The sequence below is a fragment of the Miniopterus natalensis genome, chromosome 20 (genome assembly GCF_054644295.1).
Source record: "Miniopterus natalensis isolate mMinNat1 chromosome 20, mMinNat1.hap1, whole genome shotgun sequence".
In the NCBI taxonomy this organism is placed as follows: Eukaryota; Metazoa; Chordata; class Mammalia; order Chiroptera; family Miniopteridae; genus Miniopterus; species Miniopterus natalensis.
In genome coordinates, this window is record NC_142100.1 from 25,428,066 (window position 1) to 25,452,262 (window position 24,197).

Sequence of the window (24,197 nt, forward strand, 5' to 3'; positions counted from 1 at the left end):
GCGGCGTCACTGCTCCAGGCCCGCACAGACACCAGACACCGCGTGGGACCCTGGTCCGCTTTATTCCCGACGACCGCAGGCGAGGGCGTGGTCAGGGGTGGGCGGGACCTTGGGGCGGGGTCCCGGGTCGGCTGGTGGGCGGGGCCTAAAGGGAATGGCCAATAAGAAGGGCTTGCTGTTCAGCGCCTGTGAGGTGGGCGTGTTCCAGAACTAGGGGGCGTGGCCATCGTGCCCTCGGGTGGGCGGGGCCTCGGCCCGCGGGGCGGGGCTCGCGGGGCCTACATGCCCCGCACCACTCCGTTGGTCTCCATGTCTGTGAGGTTGCCCCGCAAGTTCTGCTCCTCCTCGAAAGCCTTGAACAGGGCGTTGAAGTTGCCGGCTCCAAAACCCTGCAGCAGGAGAGAGGAGATGAGTGGTTGGCGCGTCCAAGAGGGCCAACCAGGTTACCCACCTGCACGCTGGGGCAGGTGGCACCCACCTGGTGGTTGTGGCGCTGAATGACCTCCAGGAAGAGCGTGGGCCGGTCCTGCATGGGCTTGGTGAAGATCTGCAGGAGGTAGCCTTTCTCGTCGTAGTCCACCAGGATTTTCAGCTCCTAGGTGGGAGACAAGGGGGGCTGCGTTAGGGGAAGGCCGACCCGCCCCTCTAGCCTGGCACCGTGGGATCCTTAGAAAGTCCATAGGAAGGGGCTCCTGCGCCCCCTGGGCCAAGGGAAGACCTGTTTCTCCAGCAGTTCCAGGCAGCTCAAAACAGATCCCCAAACTGTCCTATCACCATACACCTGCATCACCCTAGTAGCCTCCACAGAGGTCTCCCTGCTTTTCTGCTCTTGCCTCTTTACAATCCATCTTCCCCACAGACACAGAGGGATCTTATAAAAATCAGGTCACGCTGCCCCGCCGGCGTGGCTCAGCGGTTGAGCATCAACCTAGGATCCAGGAGATCTGGGTTGGATTCCCAGTCAGGGCACATGCGGGGGATTCAGGCCCGGTCCCCAGCAGGGGGCGTGCAGGAGGCAGCTGGTCAATGACTCATCACTGACGCTTCTATCTCTCCCTCTCCCTTCCTCTCTCTGAAATGAATACAGACATATTAAAATAAAATAAAAATCAGATCATGCCATTCCCTGCTTAAAACTCTCCAGTGGAAATTGGAACTTGTACACAAATGACCATAGCAGCATTACTCATAGCAGCCAAAAAGTAGAAACAACCCAAAGAGTCATCAGCTAATACATGGATCAGCAAAATGGAATATTACTCAGCCCTAAAAAGGGACGGACCGTTGATACATGCCACAGCGTGGATGAACCTTGCAAACATGACGCTGAGTGAAAGAAGCCAGGCACAAAAGATCACATACTGGTCTGTTTCCCCTCTGAGTCCCGGTGCCTGCTGCAGGGGAGGCCTTTGGACAAAATGTGTGCAGCAGGTTGGAACTCCGCGCACTCTGCCAGCTGACCGAGGAGCCTGCTGTAGCCTCACCTCCAGGGTATCGATGCTCTCCTTCACCCGGATCTTGGCCAACTTGAGCTTCTCTCGAAGTTGCTTGTAGTACGTGGATGGAACATCCAGGAATTCCATGCCTCTCTCTCGCAAGTGGCGAATCTGTTTGAGAGCAGGGTCACGGTCGGCCTCCTCTCTCCATGCTCAGCACCCCTAGCCAGGTGGGGGTGCTGGGCCAGGAGGAGGCAGGGTCCCTATCCTAGCTCCCCCAAACTGCTGAGGTGTGCTGTGAGCTCATCCCCTGCCTCCTCGGGGCCTCGTGGGCCATCAGTAACATTTATGGGATGCTCCCCCAAACTGCCTGTCTCAAGCTCTTTCTATGTGTTGCCTTGTTATGTCCTTGTAGTGACCTTCTGAGGCGTTGGGATGATATTATCCCCATTGCATAGCTGGGTGAAACTGAGGCACTGAGAGACTAAGTATCTATTCTCAACGTCATAACCAGAGTGCCACCCCCCTCCCATTTTGCAGAGGTTGGCTCTGGAGCTGAGTGGAAGGCGAGTCAGGGCCAGGGATGGGCTTCTAACCGCTGTGATGATGTCTTGGGTCTTGAGAGCGATGTGCTGGACCCCAGCGCCCCCGTTATAGTCCACGTATTCCTGCGGGAAGGCAGCAAGGACACACCCCCGTCGTTGGCCCGGTCACCGCGAGAGCCCTCAAGCCTCCCCCTGCTTCCTTCTTGCCCAGGACGGCCCCACCTGGATCTGCGACTTCTTCCTGCCTGGCGCGGGCTCGTTGATGGGCATCTTGATGGATTCCTCGTAATTGGCCACCACGATGGAGCGCAGGGAGCTATACTCCGTGTGCACCTGCGTGTCATCCACGGACCAGAAGCGGTGGAACTGCAGGTTGTTCAGGTACCTGTGGGGTGGCCGGGAGGGCACGTTGGCGCTGGGACGGGCCCCGGGCCCCTCTTCCACCTTCCAGAATTGTCTCCTGAGCAGGCTCCAAAGGCGAACTGAACTTGCTTCTGATTTGCACAAGGGTGCTGTTTGGGTGGTGACAGTCTTCCTCCCAGCCCCCACCTGTGGGTCGCTTTGGACCTTAAATCCTCTGGTCTCCATGGGGACAATTTTATAGGGAACAGGTGAATGGGGGGCCTCAAGCTGACTTCCTACCCCCTGGTGCCCTGTTTCCCACTGTGGCGCCCCGGGACAAGAAGAACTGGGTGGTGAGCCTTTGCCGGGAGGGCCTGGGCCAGGGACTCACCATTCCGAGGCAGACAGCATCTCCTGATCAGGCTGGTTTCCCACGATGTGGTCGATGACCTCGAGGTTGCTTTGGGGCCTGGGAGAGGGATTCGGTTAAGGGGTGAGAGAGTTACTCCCTAAATCGATCCCCCTTCCCACTGGCCCCTCAATAGCAATAACAATAATAGCTCATTGTTAAGTAGCCCCGACTAGACCCATTTCACAGATGAAGAGACTTAGGTGCGGAGAAACAAAGCACCTGGCCAAGGTTAAGTAGCCGCGAAGTAACAGAGCTGGGGTTTGGACCCAGCAGTCTGGTCCCAGGGCCTATGTTCTTAGCCTCTGTGCCGCCTCTCCAAGCCACCTGGGGACCCTCAGGAGCTCCCCCAGCAGACTCGCAAAGCTTCACCCCTGCAGAGCAGCCCAGAGGAGAGGAGCACTGCCCTCCCCCCCCCCAAGGAGCACTCACAGCTTGGACAGCGCAGGGTCCACTTTTGCCGTGGGCTCGAATCCAGGCAAGAAGAAGCCGGTGTAGTTCATCTTCTCCACCAGGGTGTGTGTCGTGTCCCCATACTACAGGCGGAAAACAGCCTGGCTGGGCCCCGAGCTCCCATCCCCCGAACCCAGGACTGACCCTAACTCGCTGGGTGACCTTGGGCAAGTCCCTTCCCCTTTCTGAAATGAATTGCAATCTGTCATTTGGGCATTTCTTTGACCGTCTAGTTTGTCCGCCGCACAGGGCCAGAGGTTCTAGTTTGGATCAAACTGTACCGAAGGGCTCTTTCAATCTTTTTTTTTTTTTAAATATGTTTTTATTGATTTTAGAGAGAAGAAGGGAGAGGGAGAGAGAGACAGAAACATCAATGATAAGACAGAATCATCGATCGTCTGCCTCCTGCACGTCCCCTACTGAAGATCGAGCCCGCAACCCGGGCCTGTGCCCTGACCGGGAATCGAACCGTGATCTCCAGGTTCAGGGGTCAACGCTCAACCGCTGAGCCACACCAGCAGGGCTCAATCTTAGCCTTTTTTTTTTTAATTTTTTTTTAATTTTAGCCATTTTTAAGTCGTATTTAACCTTGAGAAGGTAGGACTTGTGGTTGTCTCTGCATGACTATCACACAGGTGCGAAACACACTTGGCAACCTTTGCCTGAGTGTCTACTATGCCCGGCACGCTTGTAGTGATCTCATTCGACCTTTAACCCCAGGAGGGTTACAGCTGAAGAAACTGAGGCACGTAAAAGTTAAGCAGTGCGCCTCAGATCACACAGGGGGTCCAGCCCCAGTCCCTGCTCATTTAAATGTAGGCACAGAGAGGTGAAGTGACTTGCCCAAAGTCACACAGCTAGTGGGCGGGTGGTGGGGCTTCCCCAGACCCGCTCCCTCTACTTTCTTCAAAGTCCCTGCCTGAAGCCCACATCCCCATGATGTCACCCCCCTGGGGAGGAAGGGAAGCCCCGGGGTGGGGTGGGGGGTGGCAGGTAGCTCTCATCAGCCTCCCCACCATGGCCAGGCCTTACAGGTGATCAGCCTCGAGGGAGAAGTCTGTGGTTTGGAACCTGGGGCGGGGGGGGGGGGCTGACATAAGGAGTCTTGGGGGAGGGAGGCCCCGACATCTCAGTGGATACTACGTGCAGGAGGGTGGGGGCACCGAAGTTTACTCACCGTCTGCAGCACAGCGAACTTCACCTTCCCAAACTTATCTTGCTCCACCCAGGGCTCCCGGATGATTTTGGCGCCCCGCTCCCGGGCTCTCTGCAGGGGAGATGGGTGGGGAGGTGGTAAGGGCTGGACCCGGGGAGCCCTTGCCGCCTGCTCCTGCTGGATCTCCTGTGCTGTGTGTGGTCCAGGCCCAGGCAGGCACCCCAGCCAGCTTCTGCTATTGCCCCTGATACCCACGCCTCATGCTCATTTGACAGATTGGGAAACTGAGGCCCAGAGTTGAGTTTATGGGAGACAAACCCAGTGGGGGTGGGGGTCTGTCCTGCCTCTTCTAACTCACTCTGTGGCCCTTCCCCGTCTCCAGTCCTCAGTTTCCCCATTTGTAAAAAGAGTGGTTCCATAAGAAGACTATGAGCAGGCATTAACTGAGCACCTACTATGTGTCAGACTCTCTGCCAAGTGCCTTACACGCATAATTCATGTATGTGTGTCTTACTGCATGTCTCTGCTTGTCGCCGGCGAGGCAACATTATACGAAAGGTGCTGTGATTGTCTCCATTTTATAGGCGAGGAAACCAAGGCACAGAAAAGTTAAGCCATTTGCCCAAGGTCACACAGCTGATGAGACTCAGGCCCAGGCAGCTTGCCCCTGGAATCTAATGCTCTGGACCTCTCAGTGGCCTCCCGAGTACAGTGAGGTCCAGAGTCGTGCTCAAGAAATGGTGATGAGAAATCACTGCCTCCCTGTGAGAGCTCAGTGAGTAGGTGCTGTGGTTATGCCCATTTTATAGCTGTGGAAACTGAGGCCCAGAGAGAGGACACACAGTTGGGGCAGGGGTCACGAACTCAACAGGTGTTCCCTCCAGCCCCGACTGATGGGGGTCCCCGTGGCGGACAGAGGGCGGGCTGGGCCTTGTCACCGCGTCTCGGCGCCAGCCCAGGTCTGGCCTCACCTGCACAATGTAGTCACAGTCTTCCACCTCGAACGCGATGTCCTTCACTCCGTCGCCGTGTTTCACCAGGTGATCGCCCATCTCTGTGCTCAGCAGAGCGGTGGGGGTGGCACTGGAGTCATGGCCCCCTCACCTGTACTCCCGGCCTGCTGGGCTCTCTCCCCTGAACCCCGATCTGCCCCAGTGTCCCTGAGCCCACCCACAAGATCAAGTCTCCACCCCCTGGCACCTCAAACCCCTCCGGGCCCCCTCACCTTTGTTCCAGGGGTTGAGAGCCGAGGAGAAAACAAACACGATCTAAGACACGGAGGAGAAGGGGGGGTGTGGGCAGGTGTGTCCCCACCCCCTCCTCCCTGGCACCCTGGTGGGGACAAAGGGATTAGCCCTCCCAGCCCCGGCAGGATCCCTGGCGCTGGGTTGCAGTCCCTGCTCTGCCTTAGTGTCTCCCCTGGCCCTGAGGGATTGGTGCTTCTCGCGTGCCAGCCACCCCTGGGGCCTGAGACAGCTGCTGAGCCAGGTCTCGGGCCAGGGACACTGAGGCCTCTGCCAGCTGTTCCTGAACATCTGTGAGGCCAGCACCAGGGGCCCGGGTCAGAAAGGGCCTACTGGTCTGCCTCACCCAACTGCAGCTCCAGAGTCAGGGGCTCAGAGACCAGCAGGAAGAGGGGGACAGGCGTCCTGGGCGAGTGGCAGTCCTGGGTGGGGACTCACCTGTCCTTGTTTGACCACGTGGCTGACCACCTCCCTGGAACCCGTCTCCAGGCCCTTGTAGGCTAGCGGTTTAAAACCCATCCTGCTGCAGTAGAAGGACGCGGCCTGGATCAGAGTGGCGACTGGTTCGTGAGGGCCGAGGGGCCAGCCTGGGGGGGCCCCGTGAGACCTCCCAGTGCCCCTCAGCTTGTCTGCCCCATCGCCCCAGGTCAGAGTCCCTCCGGGGGAGAAAGGCTGCACTCTGACCCCTCCTGACGCCAGATAAGATTCCCGCTGGGGTCCAGCCCTGATTGTGCAAATAGGACCCAGAGTGTCTGTCCTTCCTGGGCCCGTCCCAACACTGGCCCGATCCTCCCCTCCCGGGGGCCAATCGCAGACTCGGCTGGACCCTGCCTGGTCCACGAGGCCCTCTTGCCCGCCCTCTGCCCATCCCGGCCCTCGCCCTGGCCTCTACCTGCTTGGCGTTGCCAACCCAGAAGGTCACGGAGTGGAAGTGGAGGAATCGGCCTCTCTCGGGCTGAGGAGAGAGGGGGTGAGGCTGAGTCCCTGGACGTGGGCCACCTCCCTTGTCTCTCCCCCTCCTTGCCCCCCACAGCCTTGCTTAGCTGCAAAACAGATTTCTCATGTAGAGCTTGAGCTCCTGGGGGGCCAGGCTGGGGAAGCCCCCTCAGGAGGCCTGGCCAGGTTTCCCAGAGGGAAACAGCCTGATGCTACAGCAACACGGATTTCAGTTGGACTTTAGAAAGAACTTCCAGACAGGATTAAGAGATTGGCAGGAATTTAAGGAGATAAGCATTTTTCCTAGGAGGGCGAGGTTGAGTCCAGCGAAGTCTGGGGGCCAGAGGTGACCTTAAGTACATTAGGCATTACAAACCCACTGTACTAGTCCTCTTTTTTTTGTTAATTTTCATCCAAGGATATTTTTTCATTGATTTTTAATATGTCTTTATTGATTCCAGAGAGAGGAAGGGAGAGAGAGATAGAAACATCAATGATGAGAGTCATTGACCGGCTGCCTCCTGCAGGCCCCCAACTGGGGATCGAGCCCGCAACCCGGGCACGTGCCCTGACCGGGAATCGAACCTTGATCTCCTGGATCCTAGGTCAATGATCAACCGCTGAGCCAAGCCTGGTCAGGCTCCATTGATTTTTAAAGAGTGGGAGTCAGGGAGAGAGAGAGAGCAGAGAGACAGAGAAACATCGATGTGAGAGAAACACATCGATTGACAGCCTCCTGCACGTGCCCCTACCTGGGCCAGGCATTGAACCTGCAACCCAGGTGCCTGCCCTTGACCGGGAATCTACCCTTTGGTGCGCAGGCCGACGCGGTCACCACCACGCTACACTGGCCAGGGCCTTATTCCTCTTGTGACTTTTGCTGACACCCAGTCCCCCCGGGGCCGGGACCCACACGTCCCATCCTGCTTACCTTCTCTCCTTTGTTGCTGTAACTCGTCTAAGAAGGAAAAAAAGGACAGTAAGCCTTGGAAAGTCAGCCACCCGGTGTTCCTGGACGTCTCCCTGCAGATGGGACCACCCTAGGGAGGCTGCCATGGCCCTAGGCGGGCACTTACCATGGCTGATCTTGGTCACGCTTCCTGCCGTGAAGACTGGGACAAGAGGCCGGGAGGAGCTCAGGGCAGAAGTATTTAACACCCAGTAGGTCCCGCCTCTGGCCTCCTGGCCCTCCTGGGGGTGGGAGCTGGTCCCAACCCTGGAAGCTCCTAGGCCTGGGTGCCTCTGATCCAGCTGTGGCCTCACTGGACGAGGCAACTCAACCGGGTCCAGAGAGGGGGAGTAACTGGCTCAGGTCCACTAGGCAGTGGCCAGAGCAAGAAGCCAAAGGCACATTCTTTCTAGGAGCACAGGCTCGGACTGTGATCTCTGCCCTCCAGAATTCAAAGCTCAGAAGCCAAGGCCACCTGGATTGCAGCAGTGGCTCCCAAATTCTCATTTTCAGGGAGAATTTGAGGGGGGATTAGGGACTGGTCTTGAAGCCCCGTTTGCAGGGCAAGCGTGTGGTTCAATTTGGGGTAAGAAGGTTGCATTCCATTGTATTCCATCGTGGTTAGGGGCACGGGTGTGGGGTTCAAATCCTGGGGCTGCTACATGCTATGTGACTGGGGAAAGTCACCCACCCCTCTGAGCCTCAGCCTCCCCATCTTTGAAATATGAGCCATAACAGTGTGGTGGGGATGAAATGAGATAAATAAAGCTTAAGTCTTCTGCAGTGGAACCTGGTGCACAGTAAGGCCTTTGTTGATGTTGGTTATGATTAATTATGTTTCTTTGGGGTCTGTGTGGAGAATGGAGTGGGGCTTGGTGTTGCCATAGCCTGAGTTTGGGGACAGAGTTTATGGCTCTGCCCCTGGCCCAGGTTCTCGGCATCTCCAGGGTGGTGGATTGATAGAGTTGACGACTCTGGAAGCAGGAAGGCCAGGCTCTCCGGGCACCGTTTCACCTGAGTCCTCAGGTCTCAGTTTCCTGAAAGATGGCGTGGTGACTGTTGCCTGGACATGGCATTTACCTGAGGGCTCCAGGACAGTCCCAGTCCCCAGAGCTCTGTGGCTGAGCTGTCAGGGAACTGACTTTGTCAGTTATCCTTGTTGCCTGGAAACTCTTTTTCCAGTCCTGACACTGACCACGTGGGCCCACGGCGGTACTATGACCCCCTTCTCTCTTGCATTTTGGCTCCCAAAATGTCCTACATCAGCCTTAAAAAACACACAATAACCACAGATCATCGTGACTAGTAATGTCCTCAAGGATCATTTGGCTCAATGTTTTGATTTCCCAGATGAGAAAAACTGACAAATAGCAAGAAAGTGCCCGGGGCTACTCCCCCACAGGTTGTGCACCCGGGAAGAACAGAGATCCAAAGTCCAGCCCGTGTGTTTCTGATGTTGGATCTCATCCCACCAGTCCAGATATCTCCCTTCCTTTGTTTTCTGGGCAGATCTGGAGGCAGGCGAGGAGGTCCCTCCTCCTTACTCTGCCCCTCCTGGGATATCTCACCAGACCGCCCTCAGCGTCCACCTCACCCTGCCCCCCTGGGTTTAGGTTTCCAACTGAGAAACCCAGCAGAAGGAGCCCAGAGCAGAGCTCACAGGCCAAAAGGCAGAGGGCCTGGCGGGACTTGGGTTTCAGGAGGCCTGTGCCTCCCTGGGCCTAGACTGTCTGCACGAGCCACGTGCTTCATGCTGAGCTACTGCTTCCCTTGTAAGAGGCTGGGATTTGGGTACATGCTAGGAGGTGGGTGCCTATAGACAGGCATCCAGTGAAAACTCTGAAGTCTCAGGCTCGAGAATCTGGTAGACAGCATTTCCCAGCCCCTTGCTGGAGGAATTCTGTGCATCCTGGGCGACCCCACTGGGAGAAGGGCCTCGGTAGCTGGCCCCTGGTTTCCTCTGGACATCGCCCTGTGCACCTGTTCCCTGGGCCAGTTTTGCTGTGGGTTTTTTTGCTGTTCTATCTATCTATCTATCTGTCTGTCTATCTATCTATCTATCTATCTATCTATCTATCTATCATCTATCTATCATCATCTATCTATCATCATCTATCATCTATCTATCTCTATCTATTATCTATCTATCTATCTATCTATCTATCTATCTATCTATCATCTATATCTATCTATCTCTATCTATCTATTTATCTATCATCTATCTATCATCTATATCTATCTATCTATCTATCTATCTATCTATCTATCTATCTATCTATCTATCTATCTATCTATCTATCATCTATCTATCTATCTATCATCTATCTATCTATATCTATCTAATCATCTATCTATCTCTATTGATTTCAGAGAGAGGAATGGAGAGAGATATAAGCATCAATGATGAGAGAATCATTGACCCGCTGCCTCCTGCACACCCCCTGCTGAGGACTGAGCCTGCAACCCGGGCATGTGCCCTGACCGGGAACTGAATTGTGATCTTCAGGATCCTAGGTCAATGTTCAACCGCTGAGCCACGCTGGCCAGGCTGCTGTAATATATCTTAGTCGTGAGTTCTCCTAACACACCATCCCACCCGGGGGTGGCCTTGGGAACCCCTGACTCGGGGTGGCAGCAGGGGAATTGGCTCCATGGGCCCAGCCTCGCTGGAAGATGGCAGAAGCGTTGCTTGGGCTGTCCCTGGCCCTGAGCTCCTCTCTGAAGACCTTGCTGAGTACTGGGTACTGACTCATTACTATATTTGGGAACCATAAAGAAACCAAGGGACTTTTGTTACCTCTGAAAATTGGACCTAAACACAGTCAAACAGCCCTGGGCCCTCCTTCCTAGAATCTGTACCGACAGACACCCAAACAGAACTAAGGGGGTTCCCGAGGCACAGGCCTGAGAATAGAATGTCCCTGTCCCCTGCCAGGCCCCACAGCCCTGCCCCCGAGGCCTGAGGTGCCAGCTAGGACCTGACGGGATGAGGGCTGGCCCGGGTGCCCATTTGCTATCAGGGCGCCTGCAGCAGGGCAGGGCCAGCCGGGTGAAGCTGAACTTTATCTGCCAGGGCACAGAGCCCAGGTGCCGGAGCTGTGGGGCGACAGGCGGCTGTATCAACAGGCCTCAGGCTGGGCGGTCAGAGAGGCGATGGCGCCTCTCTCTCCCGTCTGGCTTCCCTCCCCCCTTCCTTTCATCAGCGTGGATCCCTAAAACGTCTTGCACCCCAAGCTCTGTCTCAGCCTCTGCTTCCGGACAACCCCTTTTGTCACAGTTCCTTATTACTCGGGGTGGACAGCGCCGCCTCTCCTGCCCTGGCATAACACTGCCCAGCACTGTGTTATCCTCTCAACTAACTAGTGTTTCTCCCAGTTTACAGGTGAGGAAACTGAGGCTCTGGTTAGAGGATGCTGAGCCAGCCCTGGCTAATTTGGCTCAGTGGTTAAGCATTGGCCCGTGGACTCAAGCGTCCCGGGTTCAATCCCTGCCAAGGGCACACACCTTGGTTGCAGGCTTGATCCCCATCAGCTGCGGAAGCTAGTTTACCTGCCTGCTTAAAAAATAAAAACTTTAGCCCGGCCGGGTGTGGCTCAGTGGTTGAGCATCGACCTAGGATCCAGGCGATTGGGGTTCGATTCCAGGTCAGGGCACAGGCCCGGCTTATGGGCTCGATCCCCAGTTGGGGGCGTGCAGGAGGCAGCCGATCAATGACTCTCTCATCATTGATGTTTCTCTCTCCCTCTCCCTCTCCTTTCCTTTCTCTGAAATCAATGAAGATATATTTTAAAAAAATAAAATAAAAATAAAAACTTTAGAATGGGTCCTGGCAAGCACTTTCTGTGGCTCAAGATAGTAAATAATTCAGGCTTTGAGGCCCATGCGGCTTCTAATGCAACTAACTTTTCCGCCCTGCTGTTGTATGCAAATGAATCAGTGTGTCTGTGTGCCAATAAAACTTTATTTACAAAAACAGGTGGTGAGTAGTCTGTCCACCCCCTGCCTAGACAAACAATAAAACAAATGAAGCCTTGGTTTGTAGCATGAATTCTATGGTGTAAATACTCCCTATAGCCAAGTTCGAGCTCCCAGTGTGGGGTCACTGAACCTGGGTTTGAGAACAGCGTGTGCAACACCGATGAGAGACACAAGCGCGTCGGTAACATTAAGATGCATTAAAATAATACAGTTCATTTAGTTGTAAGTTCATATTATTTAATTTTTAGTTTCTTTTTAATTTAATCTTTAGGATAATTTCATTTTAGGTAATGCTAGTGTTTTAAAAAAACAGACAAAGCGGTTCTCAGGCTTCCCAAAGAGTCAACAGCAGGCCCGTCCGCGCCAGCAGGAGCCGCTCCACTCTCTGGCTGCCTGGGCTTGGGGGCGGGAGGCCCCCACGCGGTGCGCAGGCCGAGCGGCTGCTATGACATCAAGGCCCAGGGCACATCAAAGGGTTTTTTTTCCTTTCCTCTCAGGCCAAACTACCATCACGTCAGTACCTTTATCACTTGCATAAGTCGGGGATGGAGTTAGTCAAGGTCAATCATTGGTTCCCTTCCAGAACGGACCCATGTCCTCACCATCCAAAGTCCCCAAGCTTTCAAACATGTCCCACCCTTCACCGCAGAGCAGCGACTTTCACTCTTCACAGGGGAACAGGGGAACTGGCTTGGGCCTCCTGTTTGCTGAGTTGCCTTCAATCTATTGCTTAACCTCTCTGAACCTCTTTCCCCCATCTCTGAATATTAGGAAGAGTTACAGTAACAGAGTGTCGTCTATAGGAATAGGAGTGACTGTGCCCAGCGCTTTGCATTTACCATAACCCTAGGAGGGAGGCATTATTACTGCGCCCATTTTACAGTTCAGGAAACTGAAGCTCAGAGAAGCTAAGTGGTTCAGACTGTTCAGTGGTGGAGCTGAGATTCATTCTCCCTTATTCCCTAAGTTTTTCATTTGTTTCTGGTGTGTCTCAGGCCTCTGGAGACCCTGAGGATTTTAACAAATGAAAACGGTCCGAGAGGCCGTTGTCTAGGGACTTGGATCCCAAATGCTCTGGGAGCCAGGAGAGTGACATAGAAGAGAGAGAGCCAGCTGGGATCGTGGAGCTTCAATTCCCGATTTGTCAATAAGGGCAAGGGTTACTCAGCTTCAGCCAGTGGCTGCCTGTGGGGACATGGGCCTAGTTGGGTCAGATTTTGATCAAAAGAAGCTGGAAATTTGAATTTTTGTGAGATCTATTGACCGAAAAATTAGGCTGTTTTAGCGTCTATTTATATGAAATTCAAGTAGGATAAGGAAATCCGTGGAGACAAAATGTGGATTGGTGGTGGCCAGGGGCTGGGCGAGGGAGTGTTCAGCGGGCACCGGTTCCCTTTGAGGCGATGAAAAGCTTCGGAACTAGACAGAGGCGGTGATTGCACAGCATTCTAAATAAACTAAACGCCCCTGAATTGTTCACTTGAAAAAACGGTTTATTTTATGTTGCATGAATCTCATGTCAATTTTAAAAAGTTGTAGTGGTTCCAAAATGTTCTTCACGATTTTGTGTATATTTTGAAGTTGGGAAGTAGTATTTCCATGGAAGATTAATATACATGAAGAAGTGCCAAATGGACACGGCTCTGAATTTTCACAAGCGGAATGCACCTGTTTCACCAGCTCACGGAGGTGTTTTATTTATTCTTCATAACAGAATTAATACAAGTTAAGTTAGGGGAAAAAAGAGAAAATACACATAATTTAAAGAAATTAAAAAGGGCCCAGCCGGGCGTGGCTCAGCGGTTGAGCGTCGACCTGGGATCCAGGCGATCGGGGTTCGATTCCCGGTCAGGGCACAGGCCCGGGCTGTGGGCTCGATCAATGACTCTCTCATCATTATAGCTGTTTGTCCTGACCCCCTGCAAATCTGTTGGAGAAATCATGACACTGCACCTCTAAATACTTCAGCATTCATCCCCTATGACTAGGAGATTCTCTTAAAGGATCGTAATACCATTGCCTTACTGAGGGAGGTTAACCTCGATACACTATAATCTAATATCAATATTCAGATTTCCCCAGCTGTCCCAAGAGCGTCCTTTATAGCTCTCCTTTATTTCTCTGGAGGGGAACCGGGAGCGTTTCACTGTGGCCCTCCGCGGCCTTCCAGCGCAGGGGCCTGTTTCACAACGCTGACCTTTCGGAAGCGTCCAGGCCAGTTCTGAAGAATGTTCCTCTGTTAGGGTTCCCGTGTTTGTTTGCCATGGTTGAATTCGGGGTAAACATGTTTGAATGCTACCTAAGCGATGATGGGTCATTTCCCGTGAAAACGTTAGGGGGCATGTGTTGCGATACTGAGTTTCATCGTTTGGCTTGAAGCTGGCTTGACATTTGGGCTGCCAGCGTGGCTCCTTGGGCGAGTCGGTTATTGAGACGGTTTTCTCCGCTGTTGAAGTGAGGACAGGAATAATCCTGGTTTCAGGAGGTTTACATGGAAGGCACTTAAAAGAGTGTCCGGCACATCAGGCACAGAGCCCAGCACTCAATTCTTTTTCTTTTTTTTTTTTAAAGATTTTTAAAATTGATCTTTTAGAGAGAGAGAGGAAGGGCGATGTGAGAGCTACCCATGGATGGCTGCCTCCTGCACGGCCCCTGCCGGGGACCTGGCCTGCAACTCCAGCCTGTGCCAATGGGGGATCCAACCCGCAACCCTTTGGTACACAGGACAACTTCCAATCAACCCAGCCACACCAGCCAGGGCCCACCCAGCCCTCAATTCTACGCCTCCAGCACCTAGGACAGTGCATGGCACACAGGAGGTGTTCCATAAATCTTTGTTGGCAAATGTCAGCTCTATGAGGCAGATATGGAGCCAATATACAGATGGGAAAACTGAGGCTCAGAGTAAGTAATTTACCCAGGGTCACTACATGGCACTAAGTGGCAAGAGCCCTGGATCTGAACCCAAGCTTGTAGGGTTTGTTTAAAAAAATGAGAGATAGGAATATGAATGCGGTTTGTAAACCCCCCAGCGCGGTGTAGATGCGGGGAGCTGGATTGGAGCCCTACGCACGCACAGTGCCCCCGCACAGACACACAGTAGGCGCTCAGTCAATGCGAGTTGAATAAATGAGGACAGAAAATGCGTCATCTAGGGAGCGATCAACTTGCGGGGGGCCCGGGCCCGCGCGGTGGGGTGCGGGGGGACCATTCCTCCGCTACTGCCCCTAGTGGCGGCACCGCAAGCCCGCTGGGGCCTGGCGGGGTGTGGCTTCCGGAGACCCCGCCCCCAGCGACGAAGCCCCGCCCCCGCGCTCGCGGGCGGCCGCGGTATTTTGGCCTCCGGGCGGAGCCGTAGCCACAGTCCCCTCGGGGGTCCGCAACCCGGAAACGTCCGGAATCCAGGGGGTCAGATCCAAGATGTCGGAGAAGGAAGGCGGGCCGAGCGAGGGCTCCCCGCAGGCCAGCGGGGTGACCGTCAGCGACGTCCAGGAGCTGATACGGCGCAAGGAGGAGATCGAAGCGCAGATCAAGGCCAATTACGGGGTGCTGGAGAGCGTGAGTGTGGGCTCGGGGCGCCCCAGGGCCTCCGGACTCGGCACGCACCCCCCTGCCCCCCAAGACCCGGGGGACGGCGGCCTCCGCTGAGCAGTCAGCTCTGGATCTCGGCGGGCAGCAGCCGGAGGGGCCGGGAACCGGGAGCGGACAGGTTGGGGCCCTCGCCGGGCGCTGTTTCACGGGCTTTCGTGACGTGGGTGAGCGCAGGGCAGCCTCGCAGCCCCGCTCTGAGGCGCGGTCTCGTATGCCCCCACTTTAGGGGCGGGACACGGAGGCAGTGCTTAGCTTAGGCCCGCCCCGGCGGCCGGGGGGCTGGCGAGTTTGCGGAGGCCGGGCGGGGGGTCGTCACCGGCCCCCTGGGCCCCGGTTGAACGTTTTGCCGGACGCCCCGCGTCGCGCTCGTCGCCCTGACGGGGGCGGGGCCGCCCGAGCGACGCTGCGCTTCGGGCACGTTGTCAGCGACGCCGACGCCGCGGAGCTTTGAGTGACAGCCGAGGCTCCCGGCACGTGTTGAGTTAAAGAGGAAACTGAGGCGCGGCGTGGGGCTAACGCCTGGGTCTGTCCGACTCCGAAGCGGGTCGTTTTTCTTAAGCCACGTAGGGTAAAGCCACAGCGCCGTTGGCGGAGAAAGCAAGTGAATTACCCCCTGGATAGGGCGGAAGGGGGCGCCTTCTAGGGAATGGGAGTTAGATGAAGTGCCCCACGGAGGCCAGGTACCGCTTTCCTGGGAGCTGACTGTGTCTGTGCCTGAGGGGGGTTCTCATCAAGGGGGAGTCAGGGTGCTCACAGTCACAAAGCGGGAGTTAGGCCTCAGGCCTGTTGAATCCAGAACCTGTGCTTGCTGCTTTTTTTTTTTTAATATATCTTTATTGATTTCAGAGAGAGGAAAGGAGAGGGAGGGAGAGATAGAAACATCAATGATGAGAGGGTTATTGATCGAGCCCACAACCCAGGCATGTGCCCTAACTAGGAATCGAACCCCGATCGCCTGCATCCCACGTTGATGCTCAACCGCTGAGCCACGGCCGGCCGGGCCAGAACCTGTGCTTTCAAGTGGGAGACTAGCAGTTTCTTTCTTTCTTTATTTTTTTATTATATACATATATTTTACAACTTTTTTTTTTTTTTAAAACATATCTTTATTGATTTCAGAGAGAGGAAAGGAGGGGGAGAGAGAGAGATAGAAACATCAATGATGAGTGAGTCATTGATCGGCTGCCTAGCCCGCAACCCGGGCATGTGCGATGACCGGGAATCGAACCCCGATCGCCTGGATCCTAGGTCCATGCTCTACTGCTGAGCCACGCCTGGCTGGGCAGGACAGCAATTTCTTAAACTGCAGTTACTGTCTACCGCAGGCAGGATGCTGTATCCATACACTTCCTGTAGTGTTATTCCCTTTATGTTTTGTTTTTCTTTGTTTCTTTAAATCCTCACCGGAGGGTACGTTTTCCCTGATTTTTAGAGAAAAGAAGGGAGAGACAGAAACATCAATTGGCTGCCTCTCGCAGGGGCTGGACAGGGGTTGGAACCCGAAACCCAGACATGTGCCCCCAATGGGAATCGAGCCTGAAACCTTTTGGTGTATGGGATGGTGCTCCAACCAATGGAGCCACCTGGCCAGGGCTAAGTTGACCCACTTTTTCACTTAAACAAATTTAGTTTAAAAGGAAATTTTATAGTTCTACAGCATGGGAAAAAAAATGAGAATCTCTTCTCTTAAGTGTAAGGTCACATTCCCAGGTTCTAGGGTTAGGACATATCTTTTGGGGGCCACTGTTCACCACACTTTGCATGTTGCCAGCACTGTGCTAAGCACTCTACAGGTCAGCTCCTTCATTCTCACAATAGGTGGGATGGGAGTGAGTAGCAAGGGCACCCAGATTGTCTGTAGCAGAATTGAGATCCTGTCAAAGGCTGTCTGACTGCAAAATCCCTGTCCTACATCATCATCAGCATATAACATGTTTCACTGCTTTTGTGTACCATGCTCTAACTTATGTAGGAAAAGACTTTAAAATGTTAAAACAGCCCTGGCTGGTGTGGCTCATTTGGTTGGGTGTCATCCCATGCACCGAGAGGTTGCCGGTTCGTTTCCCAGTCAGGGCACATGCCCCGGTTTCAGGCTTGATCTGCATTAGGGGGTGTGCAGGAGGCAGCCGATTGATGTTTCTATCTCACTATCCTTCTCCCTTCCTCTCTCTCTAAAGTCAATAAAAATATATTTTTTTAAATGTTAAAACAAATGTCTCATTTCAAATAGGGAATACATTCCCATGGTCAAAATTCAAAGTCTACTAAAGGCTGTAAAATGAAATGTCTCTGGCCCTCCCCTGTCCCCCAGCCACCCAGTTCCTCTCCCTTGTCGGCAATCTGTGATATCAGATGCTCCTTGAAAGCCCTCTTAGATCTTTTTTTATATTGAGCAGAATCAAAGTTCTGCCACAGCTGGGTGTGTTTAGGGGCTTTCACTCCCTTCCAGTGTCCAAGGCCATCAGCCAGGTGTCAGCTGCCTGGTGGAAGGAGGGTTTGGAGGAGTTGGAGGAGGCTGGCCTTGGGGTTCGCGCTCAAAGGAGCCATCAGTTTTATCTGCACAGCTCCAACTTCAAAAAAAGAGAATGATTCCTACATGACTTGTGTTATCAAAGATTAATTTAAAAAAATAGTGCCCACCTTAGAGGGTACTTGCGAGAGGATGTGGGGAGCATACCTGGTCTGTGCCAAGTGGACAGCTTTCATTACTGTCACCTTTATTGTGACTGCAAAGGAAAAGAGTGGGGAAAGAGGTCTTCAAGGCTTCCTACCTGTGCGATTTTTAAATCCACGTTTCTTCCCTCCAGCTAAAAGGCGTTGGGATGAACGAGCCGCTGGTGGACTGTGAGGGCTACCCCCGGTCCGACGTGGACCTGTACCAAGTTCGAACTGCCAGGCACAACATTGTCTGTGAGTAACCCTCGGGGCCCGCCTCACAGAAGGGGACGTTCAAGGCACACAAATGAAATCCCCAGTGTTCCGCTTCATCTGCTTCCCTGTCCTCTGCCGCAACAGGATTGTCTCATTGTCTCTGTGGAGGGGTGAGGACTCGGAGAATGGGTTAAACTCGGGGTCCCCTATTTATAGTTTCATTTTGTTTTTTAAGAACTTTACTTCATTGTGGAAACTTTATTGAAATAACAGTAGAAACCCAAGGCAAATACTGCTTACGATCCTAATCAAATCAATTATGTGTTAGGAATTAAGTTTAGGTGCTAATGATAGTGACCCTGGAATGGAGGGAGAATGGGGGGCTGGTGTCGGAGTTTTCTTCTTCGGATATAACAGCTCACCACAAACTCAGTGGCCTAAAACGTCGCAGACTTGTTATCTCACAGCTCTGGAGGTGAGATGTCTGAACGGGTCTCCCTGGGCTAAGATCAAGGTGTCGGGCAGGGCTGTGTTCCTTCTGGAGGCTCCAGGGAGAGGCCATTTCCTTGTCTTTTCCAGCTTCTAGAGGCCGCCCACATCTCTTGTTTTGTGCCCCCTTCCATCTTCAAAGCCAGCAACCCCACTGTGCAACTCTGAATCTGTCCCATCTCTTTCTCTCCCTGCCTCCCTCCTTCACTTATAAATACTCATGATTGCATTGAGTATTAATCACCCTCTGGATAATTCAGGATAATCTCGTCCCAGGGTCCTAAACTTCATCACATTGACAAAATCCCTTTTGCCCCGTAAAGGGGCACAGTACAGGTTCTGGGGGTTAGGACGTGAACATCTTTGTGGGCTGTTATTCACACTGCCACAGGTGGGCCACCAGCGGTCTCCTACCAGGTCATATTAGAAGGGAATTATCACCCACGTTTTCTGCCAAGCGACTTCTGTTGCCTGTTTGAATCCTGACTCCATCTGAGTGCGTTTTGGTGTAAGGCTGAGCATGTAGGAAGCGCTCATTCAGTATTCAGTGAATGAATGTGGGAGTCTTGTGTCCTCGGCTGTCATCCTTGGCCCCAGTATGGTTTTCTGCTTCCAGGCTTGCAGAACGATCACAAGGCGGTGATGAAGCAGGTGGAGGAGGCCCTGCACCAGCTGCACGCTCGGGACAAGGAGAAGCAGGCCCGGGACATGGCCGAGGCCCAGGAAGAGGCCATGAGCCAGAGCGAGGGCCCCGGCACCCCTCAGGCCTTCGCCAGAGTGAACAGCATCAGCCCCGGCTCCCCCGCCAGCATTGCGGTAAGCCAGGGCCTGGCCACCCAAATCTGTACTCAGCGGGTGCTGCGGGTCAGGCAGCCTTGAGGCAGGGTTGGGATGGGGGAACAGACCCACCCTCTCTCCATGCTGGAGCTTGACTTCACTTACTCATCCGGCAAACACTGGCCAAGGCCTGCTGGGGGCCCAGAGGGAAAGGAGGCAGCCCCTGCTGCCCACCATACTGGTCAGGGAGCGACTTGGGGACACAAGGTAGAAGGTGGCAAATGTCCCAAGTGAGGGACAGAGAATCTGATCTTGACCCCATTTCGCCTGGGAGGAAAAGCCCCCGGGACCTGATGTAACTTGCGCCAGGACACGCTGTGTCCTGACTGCAGGTCCTGCCAGTCCTGTTTATGATTATAAGATGGCAAGTTACACAGAAGCTCTGCTTTATTTGCCACTGTGTCCACAGCATCTTGCACAGGGCTGTCGTTGGCCCTTGGCAAATATTTGTCGAAGGGATGAATGATTTAGCATCCGTGTTCTTAGAATGAAAGGGTCACACTAGTCCTGAGTCAGCCTTGTGCCTGTGGCTGCTCCTTTGAGGGCTTCTAGGGCAAACTTGTCTAAATCCTGGCCCCTGAACAAAAGAGGCCCAGACTGGCCTGCCCTTGTTTGCCCCTGAACCTGGGTCAGACCCCAGAGAGCAGCATTTGGCTTTCCCCCCACATATCTTCAGGCCTCCACAACCGCCAGCTTTTATCAGACATTGGGCAGACCTGGCCACCTTCTACTAGATCTGCCCTAGCAGGAGCCCCTGCCCCTGGAAGAAGTGGCCCAGTTTTCTGCCTTCTGCATGAGGTTTCTAAGTCCCTGACCTCTTTGCTCTGGGCCTGCTGTTGTCCCCTGTAGAAAGCAAGCTCTTGACCTGGATGTTAAATTGGAAATGGGAGGGTAAAGAGCACCAGAAGCACATTTAACCTCTTGCCTGGTTCTCTGTTTCTCTCCTTCCTTTAGGGTCTGCAAGCAGGTGATGAGATTGTGGAGTTTGGCTCTGTAAACACCCAAAACTTCCAGTCGCTGCAAAATATTGGCAGTCTGGTGCAGCACAGTGAGGGGGTGAGTTGGGGGTTAGGTGGCACAGTTTGGTAACCCTAGAAGTCCCAGAATCATTATAGTATTTGTCCTTTCGTGACTGGTGTGTTTCATGTAGCATAATGTCTCTGTGGTCCCTCGATACTGTTACATGTGTCAGAATTTTCTCCATTTTTAAGGGTTGCTTTTTTCACTCTGTTGATAGTATAATACATACAGCCCTGGCTGGTGTGGCTGGTTGGTTGGGCATCGTCCCAGGCACCAAGAGGTCGCCGGTTCGATTCCCGGTCAGGGCACATGCCCGGGTTGCAGGCTCCATCCCTGGTCAGGGGTGTGCAGGAAGCAGCCAGTTGATGTTTCTCTCTCTCCCTCTCCCTCTCCCTTTCTCTGTCTCTACAATGAATAAGAACGTGTGTGTGTGTGTGTGTGTGTGTGTGTGTGTGTGTGTGTGTATATATATATATGTGTGTGTGTGTATTTCTTTTAATATGTCTTTATTGATTTCTGGAAGAGGAAGGGAGAGGAAAAGAGAGAGATAGAAACATCAATGATGAGAGTCATCGATCGGCCGCCTCCTGCATGCCCCAGACTGGGAATCGAGCCCACAACCCGGGCATATGCCTTGACCGGGAATTGTACTGTGATCTCCTGGATCCTAGGTTGATGCTCAATCGCTGAGCAACTCCTGGCCAGGCAGAACATATATTTTTTAAAAAGTAATACACATGGTTAGAAAATTAATGTTATAGAAAGTTATGCAAATAAACATTGTCTTCTCTCCATTCTTTCTGGGAAATAACCAGATTAACAGTTTTTTTGGTGTCTCTTCCAGGAAACTTTGTATGCACCAAGCAACACATATGTCCTTTTAGAAAATATATTCAAACAGGTTCCTACTTCGTTGGTTTTGCTGTTTTGTGTTCTAAATCTACCTCATTCACCAGACTGTATTTGAATAGTACTTTACTAAGTTATATTTTGGGTGCTTTCAGTTTTTGAATTTATAAACAGTCCTGGGATGAACACTTTGTTCGTATATCATCTTGTACTTTTGCAAAATGTATTTCGTATGCACCTATTAAAGATTTTTTTTGGGGGGGAAACTGAGGACGGGGGGGACATGTTTCTGCAAGAGGATGGTACCGATTTGCAGGCCCACCAGCTGCCCCAAGAGTGCCACGTCCCCCACCCTCCCATCGCTGGCTGATGCTTAAAATAAACATCCTCACCAATCCGGTGGGTGAAACACAGCATCTCAGCATTTTAGCCTGAACCTCTTCGAGTGCTAAGGAGGCTGAACGTAAAACAAGCTCACTTTCCTTTCAGAAGCCCCTGAATGTGACAGTGCTCCGCAGAGGAGAGAAGCACCGGCTTAGACTTGTCCCAATGCACTGGACGGGCAAAGGACTGCTGGGGTCGAGTATCTGTTTCGGGTCATTCACACGCAGTGTTGATTGCGGGGGCAGGGGGGTTGGGAAATGATGGGAATCCGCGGGTGACTGTGGAACTGTGATGATGATGGAGCCTTGTGGCAGGAATGAGACTGCAGGTGCAGAGGTGGAGGGAGCCCTGGTCTCTGGTTCTTTCATTAACTGGGCATTCGCTTTATAGAACTAAAGAATGTCCGTGAAAAGCTCAGGGGGGCTCACCTTCGGATCCTCCTGAATGGAGCTGCCAGACTTACCCTGTTTCCATTCTTTTTTTCCTCCAGCTGCCACATCATTCCTCTGCAGCGTTGATTGTCCCTGCAGAACGGTGACATGAAGGCATATTCTGTTGCCCTGGACTTGGGTCTAGGGGCCATTTCTCCCTTCTCTCCTCTCCCTGAATTTCAAGGATCTGGAAGAGGCTGGAAGCCTGGACTTCTGGATGGTGGAAGCGCTGTGATCTCCTGGGATCAAGGCGTTATTAGAAACTCTATCGTGGACAGGAGGGTGGGAGTTATTCTGACAGGTGCTGGCATGACTTTATTCTTTTAGGAATATTTCCCCCCCCAAATAAACAGTTTTATAGTACTGATATGACGGTGTTATCACTCCAACTGAATTTCTTACGAACCTCTCAGACCAAAGCTTAGACGAGAGTTAGAACATCCTCACAGAAAGTTGGGCCCTGCCCGGCTGGTGTGGCTCAGCGGTTGAGCATCAACCTATGATCTAGGAGATGGTGGTTCGATTCCTGGTCCGGGCACATACCTGGGTTGCCGGCTCCATCCCCAGCAGGGATATATAGGAGGCAGCCAATAAATGACTCTCATCACCAATGTTTCCTTCTCCCTTCTTCTCTCTGAAATTAATAAAAATATATTAAAAAGAAAGTTGGGTCCTGGTCAGTGGCTCTGTTGGTTGGAACGTGGTCCTGATGTGCCAGGCTTGCAGGCTTGGTCCCCAGTCTGGGTGCATGCAGGTGCCCACTGATGAATGCATAAATAAGTGGAACAACCAATTGATGTTTCTCCCTTTCTCTAAAATTAACAAAAATTAAAAACAAGAAGAAAGTTGAGTAGAACAACAATTGTGCCCAAGCCAAATTTGACCAACAGCATCATTCTTCGTGGCAGGGGGTTTCCAGACACTGGTGCCTGCTGCGTTTGCGCGCAGCATTGCTGCTTTTAATATAGAAATCGCGTCCCCAGCGGTTGGACCCCCGGAGCCACAGCTGCTCCCTTTAAGAATTGAGGGACCAGGAGGCTCCCCAGGCGGCCCAGCCAGGTGTCCGCTTTCCCATCCATAACCCACCCAGGGCAGCCGACTCCCTTCACTTCTGGAATAAGAACGCCTGCAAGTTAGCTTCTAACTTGGCTTTTTGTCATTGAACGCCCTCAGCTCAGCAATGTTTTATAGACCGCTAAGGTGTGCTTGACACTGCTGATGGGAACCGCAGTGTGCAGGTCCGACCTCCTGCAAATGCGGAGTTCTTTTCTTTTCTCCCTAGCACGGCCCAGTGGTTTTCCGTGATTCCTGGTGACGCTATTCTTTCCTTCTCTCTTCACCGTATCAGTCTCTCCACCGTATCTCCACCCTTCCTGGGGTCCCCGCGCGCTCTCTTGGAGATCTGGCAGTTCTGCCTGTGTTCCTTGGGGCCGGGTTCGCTGGGGTTGGACACGGATACCAGCTTGTCCCGACTGGCGTCCGTATGGGCGTGCCTCCAGCCGTGGGTCCTCATGCTCAGCTGGAAAGCCTTCCTGTGGAGTGTTCCCCACACTCACCCCAGCCCTGCACCCGCGTGTGTTCCCCCCATAGCCACAGTGTTGACCACGCTTTGCTGCTTCAGCTGTGAGTTCTAATTCCAAGCGCTTCCCAGTCTCTTTATACGCCCTTAGACGATAATAAACGCAGCTTCTGCCATCCAGGCACGGGGGTGGGGGTGGGGAGGATAAGTCACATCCCCCTGAAGGGACAGCCCCAGAGCGGCTCTGGCACCGGCGCCTGGGCTGGTTTTCCGCGGGCCTCCCTTTGGAAACCTCGGGCCGGCCGACGCGCGCCCTCTCCCGGTGAAATCCCAGCGGAGGGTCACTCGGAGGAGGAACGATCCTGAGGTTTAACCGAGCTGGTGCTGCAGGAACGTCCTGCCCTAGGAAAGGCAGGCTCACGGCACCTCTGTAATGGGCCGTCCCCGCGGGCAAAGCCCTCCGCGCGCCGCTGTGCCCGCGGAGAGGGTGTGGCGGCGGGCGCAGCCCCCGCGAGGCCGGGGAATGTAGTTTGCTTTGGCAAAGGGAATTTTATCCAACGTCTCATACTTCCGCACTTCCTCTCGTTAAGCCTCCAGAAAGTGGAAACTGCTGGTGGTCGGCGCCGCGGGGAAAAGTAGGTGGAAAGAGAGCAGGTGGGACCAGAAACACCATCTCCTCGCCCCGGTCGCTGTGGCGCTTCTCCGCTGGGACCGGCAGGGGGCGCGCCGGCCCGCTCGCGGAGGCTTCCTGGGCACGT

At 53.6% G+C, this 24,197-nt stretch overlaps 2 protein-coding genes across 2 annotated transcripts; one reads left to right on the plus strand and one right to left on the minus strand.

Annotated features, from left to right (window-relative positions):
* Positions 1 to 278: 278 nt before the first annotated feature.
* HPD (4-hydroxyphenylpyruvate dioxygenase) lies at positions 279 to 7,473 on the minus strand. Its single transcript, XM_016219028.2, has 13 exons — positions 7,453 to 7,473; positions 6,478 to 6,540; positions 6,024 to 6,128; positions 5,567 to 5,609; positions 5,313 to 5,395; positions 4,363 to 4,452; positions 3,165 to 3,268; positions 2,715 to 2,792; positions 2,204 to 2,366; positions 2,033 to 2,104; positions 1,485 to 1,607; positions 479 to 595; positions 279 to 389 (listed from the first exon to the last, which is right to left on the minus strand). The coding sequence occupies exons 3-13, from the start codon at positions 6,102 to 6,104 to the stop codon at positions 279 to 281; spliced, it is 1,065 nt and encodes a 354-aa protein (XP_016074514.1). The 5' UTR covers positions 6,105 to 6,128; positions 6,478 to 6,540; positions 7,453 to 7,473.
* Positions 7,474 to 14,868: 7,395 nt separating this feature from the next.
* PSMD9 (proteasome 26S subunit, non-ATPase 9) lies at positions 14,869 to 22,287 on the plus strand. The gene is made up of 6 exons (XM_016219044.2): positions 14,869 to 15,006; positions 17,847 to 17,949; positions 19,016 to 19,215; positions 20,191 to 20,292; positions 21,595 to 21,683; positions 21,980 to 22,287. Exons 1-6 carry the CDS (start codon positions 14,869 to 14,871, stop codon positions 22,005 to 22,007), a joined length of 660 nt encoding a protein of 219 aa, XP_016074530.2. The 3' UTR covers positions 22,008 to 22,287.
* The last annotated feature ends 1,910 nt before the right edge of the window (positions 22,288 to 24,197 follow it).